Source organism: Peromyscus eremicus, chromosome 8a (assembly GCF_949786415.1).
Source record: "Peromyscus eremicus chromosome 8a, PerEre_H2_v1, whole genome shotgun sequence".
NCBI classification, from domain to species: Eukaryota; Metazoa; Chordata; class Mammalia; order Rodentia; family Cricetidae; genus Peromyscus; species Peromyscus eremicus.
Window position 1 is genome coordinate 61,622,741 of NC_081423.1, and position 10,060 is coordinate 61,632,800.

The following is a 10,060-nucleotide window of genomic DNA, read 5'->3' on the forward strand; positions in this document are numbered from 1 at the left end:
TACCAAGTGAAGTCAACCACGTGAGGTTTACCAAGAGTCCGAAGAGGCCTCCAGTCATTGGACACATAGACTGAGACACAGCCTGCCCCACTCTCACCTGAGAGACCCTGACCTCTCCTGACCTTAGGTCCTATCTAGGAAGTAGTGGCAAGGTTTTAGCCCAGTGGTTCCCGATTCCTAATGCTTTGACCCTTGAATACAGTTCCTCGTGTCGGGGTGACCCCCAACCATAAAATTATTCTAATTGCTACTTCGTAAGTGTAATTTTCCTACTGTTATGAATCATAATGTAAATATTTGACATGAGATCCCTGTGGGGTTGTGACCCACAGGTTGAGAACCACTGTTTTAGCCAGTCTCCCTATCTTTCTGTGCTGATCCCACTGGTAAAAGCTCTGAGTGGGCAGAGATATCGGGGAGCAACAGGATGGGGGTGCACACAGAGGCCTGATTATCTGAAGTAGAATTTTCTCTCTCTAGAGGCCCATCGAGGGTTAGTTGGCACCCACCTATTCTGAGCCTTAGCCTCTTACTGGCTCAAAAATGAGAGTCACTGACTCTCTGCAAGTCCAGGCAGAGATGGAGCCACTCTCTACTCCAAGAATCAGGGCCCTGCGGGTCACACACGCACCCTGTTAGTTCTTGGGGACTTTGCTGACTCTGCTCCCAGGCCTCCACATGAGCACCAGAGGTCCCTATTCTTACCCTTTAAAGCATCTGTCGTGGTTGGACTCTACACTGATTACTCAGTCAGGTCTTTGTCTCTCGTCCCCAGTCTAGAAGCTGCCAAGTCCCGGACTGGGGTCAGAGAACGGACTGGGACGGGGCTTTGTCTGTTTCCCTCCATGTCCGGTTCTCAGACCTCCACTGCACTCAGTAAAGGCCTCAGATGAATGAACGAAGAAATGGCGGAGGAAGGGTGTTACAGACAGGAAGTCGGAGCGGCTCAGCAACAGCGCAGGTGTCCGCTTTCTGGCCCAGTTCCTGCAGAGCACAGGACTACCCAGGGGCCTCACGCGTCTCCCGGTCTTGACTCAACTCTGCTCCTCTAAGGGAACTGCAGAATCAGATGCCAGACCTAGAAGTGAAACTAGCTCCAGGAAAGGCTCCCGGGGCAGGAGCAGGGGCAAGGGACAACCCATTAGTCATTAGCAATAGCTGACAGCTATTATGTATAATAGCAAGTGGGCACGTCTTCAATCCCAGCACCCAGGAGCCTGAGGCAGGAGGATCTCTACGAGTTTGAGGCTAGCTTAGTGTGTATAAACAATAATAGCACTTCCGATGTACCAGATCTCGCCGTTCTTTCCCAATACCTCTTCCAGACAGCTTTTCCTTTCTGTTTTTTGTTTGTTTTTTGTTTTTGTCTTTTTGTTTTTTTGTTGTTGTTTTTGGTTTTTCGAGACAGGGTTTCTCTGTGTAACTTTGCGCCTTTCCTGGAACTCGCTTTGGAGACCAGGCTGGCCTCGAACTCACAGAGATCCGCCTGCCTCTGCCTCCCGAGTGCTGACATTAAAGGCGTGCGCCACCACCGCCTGGCATGTTTTGGTTTTTTAGGACAAGATTTTACTATACAGCCTTGGGTGTCCTGGAATTCCCTGTGTAGACCAAGCTGGCTTCGAATTCACAGAGATCCACCTGCCTCTGCCTCTGGTGTGCTGGGATTAAAAGCCTGTGCCAACAGGCCCCGCCTCCACGCAGCTTTTCTTCCAGATAAAGTGCTCCAGCGCGGGCCATCAGGCTCTGGCTGTCCTTGTACAGATGCCCTGTACAGCGCTGCGGACGCCACACGGCAGGCATACCCAGCCTTGAGTTCTAGCCCTGCGTACCCATTGATCTGACTTCTACATCTCTGGATTCGGATCACTAAATGGCAGGTCTATTAGGCTGCCACGAGATAATTAATACACACTCAGAATTTCCAGCCCCAGCACAAAGTAAATGTTCGATAAATGTTAATTATTGATACCCTAGTTATTCTTATGCGTGTTCCTGGACCCAGGAGGGAGGGCTGCAGCAAGGCGGTTATCTTTGCGCTGTTTGAAGTGAGGTCACCCCACAGGGATTCTAACTCGACTACACCCAGCCTAGAGCACAGCACAGCGGGCCAAAGTTTTGGAGGCTGACATCTCATGCCCCGCCCCTCCAGACTTTAACTGGGAGAGGAGCAGGAGGCCCGCGCCGGCGCAGACCGCGCAGACCGGCCCGGGCCTCCCGCAGCTGGATCCGAGGTGCCAGCCCCTCCGCGTTCGCGCATGGAGGGGCGCGTGAGCCCCGTGGGCTCGTCCCGCAGCATCCCCGCCGCGGCCGTGCTGTGCCGTGGCCCCGTGGAGCCTGTGGTCTTCCTGGCCAACTTTGCCCTGGTCCTGCAAGGCCCGCTCACCACGCAGTACCTGTGGCACCGGTTCAGCACCGAGCTGGGCTACAATGGCACCCGCCACCGGGGGAACTGCGGGAACCAAAGCGCGGATCCCATCATGAAGGTAGCGGGGACCAGAGCAGCTGTGCACGCGGAGCACGGCACGGGGCGGGGCCTGTGGAAGATGGGGTCCGTGAGAGGGGGACGCACGTGGCGTGGTGGGCGGAGCTAGAGCCAAGGGGGCCTACCCGGGCTCACTGCTTTGGGGTGCGGACCTAGAGAATGGCTGGCCTGGAGGGTTAACCCAAGTGCGGGGACGGAGGGAACGCTTATCCAGGGCCTGTTTTTACAAGTTCAAGTAACATTCCAAGAGGCTCAGGGCTCCAATGCAAGGCTTCAACCCTGTAGCTCCCAGGATGATGGTGGCTAACCAAAGTGAGGGCCTTCGCCCTGGCGATTCTGTCTTTACAGGAAGTGGAGACCCTGACTTCCCACTGGACCCTCTACATGAACGTGGGCGGCTTCCTGGTGGGACTTTTCTGGTCCACCCTTCTGGGAGCCTGGAGTGACCGCGTGGGTCGCCGCCCACTGCTGGTGCTGTCCTCTCTTGGCCTGCTGCTCCAGGTCGTGGTGTCCATCTTCGTGGTGCAGCTAGAGCTGCACGTCGGCTTCTTCGTGCTTGGCCGAGTCCTTTGTGCCCTGCTAGGAGACTTCAATGGCCTACTGGCTGCTAGCTTTGCCTCTGTGGCAGATGTCAGCTCTAACCACAGTCGCACCTTCCGCATGGCTCTGCTGGAAGCATGCATTGGTGTGGCTGGGACTCTGGCAAGCCTTCTTGGGGGTCATTGGCTCCGGGCCCAGGGTTATGCCAACCCCTTCTGGCTGGCTCTGGCCCTGCTGATCGTCGTGACGCTGTATGCAGCATTCTGTTTTGGTGAGACAGTGAAGGAGCCAAAGTCCACCAGGCTTTTCACGCTCCACCATCACCGATCCATTGCCCGGCTGTATGTGGTCCCATCCCCAGAGAAATCCAGGAAGCATCTAGCCCTGTACTCATTGTCCATCTTCGTTGTGGTCACTGTGCACTTTGGGGCTCAGGACATCCTGACGCTCTATGAGCTGAGTACGCCCCTCTGCTGGGACTCCAAGTTGGTTGGCTATGGCTCTGCAGCCCAGCACCTACCCTACCTCACCAGCCTGGTCGGCCTAAAACTTCTGCAGTACTGCCTGGCGGACACCTGGGTGGCTGAGATTGGCCTGTCCTTCAACATCCTGGGCATGGTGGTCTTTGCATTTGCTACCACCACACCCCTCATGTTCACAGGTAAACTGAAAACGGGGTCATCCACTAATTGCTCTCAAATGTGGTTCAAGCCTTTGTCTTTGGACCCAGAGTTACACTCTCAGCCTGTGCAGAGAAACCCCAGAAAAATAATATCTCTGATAAACAGAAAATATAGAGCATCAGTGGCCAAAGTAATTAATGCACATTATCAACCATAAATATTGTTAGGAATGCAGAGCAAAAGACGAAAGCATAGCCCATAAGCTAATTGCTTTACCCCTTGGCCTCCCATAGCTTATTTATAGTGTTTGTAAGCAAAGTCCATGCTACTAATGTCTTGCTCCTTGGCTCTTGGATAAGAATCACCGGGCCGGGCCGGGCGGCGGTGGCGCACGCCTTTAATCCCAGCACTCGGGAGGCAGAGCCAGGCGGATCTCTGTGAGTTCTAGGCCAGCCTGGGCTACCAAGTGAGTTCCAGGAAAGGCACAAAGCTACACAGAGAAACCCTGTCTCGAAAAACCAAAAAAAAAAAAAAAAAAAAAAAAAAAGAATCACCGGGCCTCCCTTAAGAATCTTATTTATTTGTTTAGAAACAGGCTCAGATTTGGCCAGGTGATTTTCTGTGTAGCCGAAGATGACGTTGAACTTGTGATCCTCCTGCCTCTGCCTCCCAGATCCTGGGATCACAGGCATTAGCAACCTTACTCTGCCTTTTTTTTTTTCCTCGTTTGTTAAAAAGCCAAAATCTCTAAAATTCCCGTCGACTCACTTCCTCTTCCCTCCCTTCCTTCCCCTTCCTCCTGCTCCCCTCCCTCTCCTGAGAGGAGGGGCAGCTGGCTAGGGAATGAAGAAGTTAACCTCCTTTTTTTTTAAAATAAAATAAAGAAAACTTTATTTTATGTGCAGTGGTGTTTTCCCTGCATATCTGTGTGAGGATGCCAGATGTCCTGGAACTCGAGTTACAAACAGTTGTGAGCTGCCATGTGGTTGCTGGGAATTGAACCCAGGTCCTCTGGAAAAGCAGTCAGTGCTCTTAACCGCTGAGCCCTCTCTCCAGCCCCAGAAGTTAACTTTCTAAAAAAAGGTGAATGTATTCTGCGAGAGCCTGGAACTGCGCTGTGTAGAGTCAGCTGTTTGATAGCGCAGCTGTGTGAACTCCGCTGCTGGGCTAACAGTGAAGGGACTGGGTCCCATCCACTCAAGGCCAGAGACCTTGAAAGTACTGAGATAAAGATGTGCCACAATGTCTCAGCAGAATTGCAAACGTTGTATGCCTGTAGGTAGCCGGATGCCAGGAGCAAAGGAACTCACATGCTATGTCATCAACAAGTGCCCTTCGCAGATGTCACTCCTTATCCCAAAGTGGCTGAAGCAGATTGTCACACAGGGTGTAGTTAAACATCAGAGGTGTTCTCTCAGTACTAGAGGCCAGAAGTCCAGGATCAGAGTCACTGGGCTGAAATCAGAATGTCCCAGGGCAGTGCTTGCTCGGGCACCAGGAGAGAAGCTGTATCCCATCTGCTAGAGACTGGCCACATCCCTATCAGCTTAATGAAAAGGAGAGCTTCCCTTAAGGTCCTTCCTGATTAAACCTGTAGAGACTCACTTTTCACAGGTTTAGGGCCTGCCTTTGAGGCTGTTAGCCAACCTCTCACGCTGTAGAACCATCCTCCACTAGAGGACTGTGGTCTTCCTCTTACAGGCTAGGAGATGGTTCAGGGAAGTCTGTTAGACAAGGTCACACACACACAGTAAGCGATGGTAACAGGGTTTGAACTCGGGGCCAGCTCCAAAGCCCATGCTCATTTTCTGAGTCCTGCCATCTCCCTTCTAGTACCAAGTGGCCACCAGAGGTGTTTGGTAAAGCAGTTGGCAGGGCTCAGCTCTCATTTAGAAAGAGTGAACAGGTGGGCGAGCCTGGAGAAAGCTGCTGTCTTTCCTCTTGGGTCCAACATCTGTCCCTCCTGGGCTGTCTGTAGGAGCTTTGCTGCGTCGGGACACCCCACCCCACCCCACCCCCACCCCACCCCTCAATCCCCCCACCCCCGCCTCGATCACTCTCTCCTGACCAGTGTTTCTCCCTGCAGGCTACGGGTTGCTTTTCTTGTCATTGGTCACTACACCTGTCATCCGGGCCAAGCTCTCCAAGCTGGTGAGCGAGTCGGAGCATGGTGAGTGTCAGGGTCAGTCTGTACCTGGTCCTTCATGTCCAAGGTTGCCTGGATGGGCTGTTCTGGTCAAGGATGGCCTGTCTTCTACCCTGGAGGAGTAAGTAGCCAGGACAGATGTGCTCCACCACGTGCTCAGGGCTGGCTCGAGACAGATGCTGTGGATTTTTGTACCACAGAGCTAAGATTGCTATCAGTAGAGCATGATCAAGTTTATCTCTTCAGGCCTTGTCATTCCCATCTGTGAAGTGGGTGTGATGATACCAGGGTTTCCTGTTTGGTTGGGGTCAGAGTATACAGGCCCAGAGGGAATAAGTGATCTGTGCCATAGGTTTTGTTGTTCCCAGCTGTCAGATGAAGCAGAGGCCTAGAGGGTTAAATTGAGTTCTTCAAGGTTGCTCAGTAAATAATGGGATGGAGATGCATGCATGTGTATGTATGTGTACACACATGCTTGTGACTTCAGTGTCTTAAGGAACATGGAGTCTTTGACTTGGGCAGTCTAGCTAACCACTTGGCCTGGTTTCCTGTCTCCACCTCCCAAGCACTGGGATTACGGGTGCCTACCACACCCACCTGGCTTTTATGTGAACTCTGGTCCTGGTGCTAGTATAGGGGTGCTTTATCTACTGATCCAGCTCCACCCCGCGCATGCACACACCTCCCGTTCCGTGTTTTTTTTTTTGGATTTTCGAGACAGGGTTTCTCTGTGTAGCTTTGCGCCTTTCCTGGGACTCACTTGGTAGCCCAGGCTGGCCTCGAACTCACAGAGATCCGCCTGTCTCTGCCTCCCGAGTGCTGGGATTAAAGGCGTGCGCCACCACCGCCCGGCTTTTTTTTTTTTTTTTAAGAGCATTTGGTCTTGGTCTTGTAGCTGGGCTTTCCAGCCCTGGCTTGTTTGGGAACTGTTTCTTCATCTGTGACATGAGACCTTCGTTCCCCCGGACGCTGGCAGGTTCTCATAGTCTGACAGTTGAGTCTCTGTTTCTATGAGGTTGTCGCTCAATGTGCAGCAGCTGGGTGACAGAGCTGGGCTCTGGCACAGGCTATGGTTCTGAAATGCCTCCTCGTTCGTCCAGTAGACGTTTGTTTTTATTTTGAAACAGGGTCTTGGTAAGTAGCCCTAACTGTCCTTGAGCTCAAAATCCTCCTGCCTCAGCTTCCTGAGAGCTGGAATGACAGTTGTGTTTCACCATGTATGCAGACAGCGGACTTTTCTTACCCAGCACATTTCACTGTACCTACTGTGGGAAAACAGCGCCCCCCCCAGGAGGCCCCCAGTGATAGGTACCCTTCATTTTAAAGTGACTGGCAGTCCCTACAATAGCTCTTGTCCTCCGTTCACAGGAGGAGGAGCAGTGACCCAGAGACCCAGAAAGATAAGCGCCTCAGTGCGCACGCAGCTGTGAGTGTTGGAACTTGGGATCAAATGATGCTTCCAAAGCGAGGAAGCCTATCAGGCGTCCATTAGACTTCATCATGTGTAGTACTGGCAAGACCAGGCAGGCGAAAGCACCTGTCACCAAGCCTGATGACCAGAGTTCACCATCTAGAGCCCACATGGGAGGAGAGCCAGCTCCTGAAAGTTGTCCTCTGACCCCCACCCCCCACATGCTTGGCTCAAGTGACGCACGCACGCACATGGGTGAATGTGATAAAAAAAATACATTCTTAAAAGAAGTCATCGTGGTGGTACATCCTCAAAATCCTAGCACTTGAGGCTGAGGCAGGAGGATTGCAAGTTTAAGGGCAACCTAAGCTACATAGCGAGACTATTTCGTAAAACAAACCAAGCTGGGGCTGCAGAGCTGGCTCAGCATTTAATAGCACTGGCTACTCTTCCAGAGGACCAGGGTTCTGTTCCCAGCACCCACGTGATGACTCGCAGCCATCTGTAACTCCATTTCCAGAGAGTCTGACACCCTCTTCTAGTTCCCAAGGGCACCAGGCATGCACGTGGTGCAGAGTCATACATGCAGGCAAAACACCCATACACGTTAATAATGTTTTAAGTAGAAGGTACTGCGCAGGCTTTTCTGTGAATTTAATAACAATCAACAGCTGTGTATCTAATGGTCCCTCTGCCAGGCGCTTCCCATGTATAACTTCATTGAGTCTTTACCACAGCACAGAGTAGGAGGCACAGGAAAGGGTGACCAGTTGTCTCGCCCCAGGTCATCCAGCTGTGGGGTGGTACTGCCCTCATTTGACCCTGGGTTTTTCCAACTCTGAAGTGTGGTCTTTATCCCTCCCAGGTGCTCTTTTTTCTGCTGTGGCCTGTGTGAATAGCTTGGCCATGCTGACGGCCTCTGGCATCTTCAACTCACTCTACCCAGCCACTCTGAACTTCATGAAGGGCTTCCCCTTCCTCCTGGGAGCTGGCCTCCTCTTCATCCCGGCCATTCTGATCGGGTAATCGAGGGCCCTGACCTTGCCCGCTCATCATGGTGTCTTACTTTCCTAGGGGTTTCCTCTTGCTCCTGCTCCTAACTCAAAATGGCAGCTTTGCTCCTGGAACCCTTGTCCTTTAGATATGTCATCCAGGGCTAACCCTACCCCATGCAGGTGGCTGCCTGATCTTTTAGGAGCCATCTCCAGAGCAAGGTAGAGGGACATTGTGGCAAGGGGTCAGGTTAACACTACTGCTTGACAAGGCCTCTCTATCAGGGCCCCTCGGCCTGCCCCATCCTCACATTGCAGATAGGACTACAGTGGCCAAACTGTGTTAACAGGAAGAGAACTTACTTGGCTACTTGTGACTGAGCCCCAGGCTAGGCTGACCCACTGAAGTCTTAAGAGTTCTTCTCCAGAGCCCTCTGCCTGTGGACATTGTCCTATGCCTGTTCGCTTGGGGAGGGAGACACCTGGAACTGCCCACCCAAGTCAGTCCCATGTCACCTCTCCAGACTGGGCTTGGGGGCTTCCCATGTCAATTCTGAACCATCTCTCTGGTCTCTCACAGGGTGCTGGAGAAGGTTAATCCACGTGCTGAATTCCAGCAGTTTCCTCACAGTTCCTGATCTGCCAGAGGCCATGAGGAACAGTGGACCCGCACCAGCCAGCCCTCTGAGGGCAGTACTCACTTTGGACAGGGTGCTCAAGCCAGTTAGGGGCGCCACCTGGCCTCCCACTAAGCCAGTCCCTGCGTAGGGTCTCCAGTCTAACCAGGACAGGCCCACTCAGGGCAGGCTACGGGGAGCCACTTGAGCCAGGGGTTTCTTGACCCTTTATGCCATTCAGCATTCAGCAGCCTCCAGAGTGAAGGAAACGGCACTTCAGGGACCAAGTGAAGCATGAGAACCAACCTCTCCTTCCAGCCCGTGGTTCTAGGTCCCTGATGTGTGCAGTGGCCTCCATTCAGCCCCAATGAGAAGTATGGTACCTGGGGGAGTGTTGGCCCAGAGGCAGAAGCCTCGTCTGTGGTTGGGAATCAGCCCTTGACCCCACCACCCTTGACCCCAGCCATGTCACTTGTCACAGTAAATTGTTTGAGCCAGACTGAAGAGTCACGGGGCTTTGGGGCTTTCTGCCTTTCTGCTCTTGGCGTGTTTGGCACAGGTCAGACACCAGCAGCTGCGGGGCTGGAGTTCCTGAGCTGCCTGTGGGGTTGGCTCTGGCATGTCCCTCCAAGCTCCATCTTTCTAAGCTGCTGAGGGGTGAAAGGCTTGTGAGGTGTCATCAGAGCAGCGGAGACACTTGGGCCCAAGCCCTGGCTGCTCTTCCTGAGTCAGGTCAGGTGAGTCACTCACTCCCTGGCTGGCTTCATGGCTACACTAGCCCCAGCAGGATCTCTCTGGGCTGCCATTTGGCCCTCCCACACAGTGTGTGTGTGTGGGGTGTGTGTGTGTGTGTGTGTGCACGCACGCGTCGAGACCAGCCTTCCTGCTTCCATGGATCCAGAGCTGAAAGGCAGACTCTGGCCTGTTGTGAAGATGCTGTTTTTGGCTACTGGCAGTCTCCCCATCAAGCCGACCCAAAGTGGGGGCAGGGGAGGGGGTTGTGATTCTTTGAACCGGAACTGTCCCTGAGAGCTAGACCATCTGCACTTACCCACCTACCTACCCTGCGAGGCAGTTTCCTGGCTGGAAACCATGCAGGTAAAAGACAATTCTCCCAGGGAAAATGAAGGCTCACTGAACTGCAGCGGGGTCCATCCTGCCTCCACACCCCTCTCTCACTGCCCCTCTAAGGCTCACTGAACTGCAGCGGGGTCCATCCTGCCTCCACACCCCTCCCTCCCCTCCCCTC

General features: G+C 53.3%; 1 protein-coding gene across 1 annotated transcript; it reads left to right on the top strand.

Moving 5' to 3' along the window:
• Positions 1-2,215: 2,215 nt before the first annotated feature.
• Positions 2,216-9,369, top strand: Slc46a1 (solute carrier family 46 member 1). Its single transcript, XM_059269555.1, has 5 exons — positions 2,216-2,483; positions 2,831-3,683; positions 5,732-5,815; positions 8,068-8,224; positions 8,775-9,369. The coding sequence occupies exons 1-5, from the start codon at positions 2,256-2,258 to the stop codon at positions 8,830-8,832; spliced, it is 1,380 nt and encodes a 459-aa protein (XP_059125538.1). The 5' UTR covers positions 2,216-2,255; the 3' UTR covers positions 8,833-9,369.
• Positions 9,370-10,060: the final 691 nt, after the last annotated feature.

Coding starts and splice junctions, on each gene's coding strand:
- Slc46a1 (XM_059269555.1), top strand. CDS start 2,256: ATGGAGGGGCGCGTGAGCCCCGTGGGCTCGTCCCGCAGCATCCCCGCC. Junction 2,484..2,830: donor GCGCGGATCCCATCATGAAG/GTAGCGGGGACC, acceptor CTGTCTTTACAG/GAAGTGGAGACCCTGACTTC. Junction 3,684..5,731: donor CACACCCCTCATGTTCACAG/GTAAACTGAAAA, acceptor TTCTCCCTGCAG/GCTACGGGTTGCTTTTCTTG.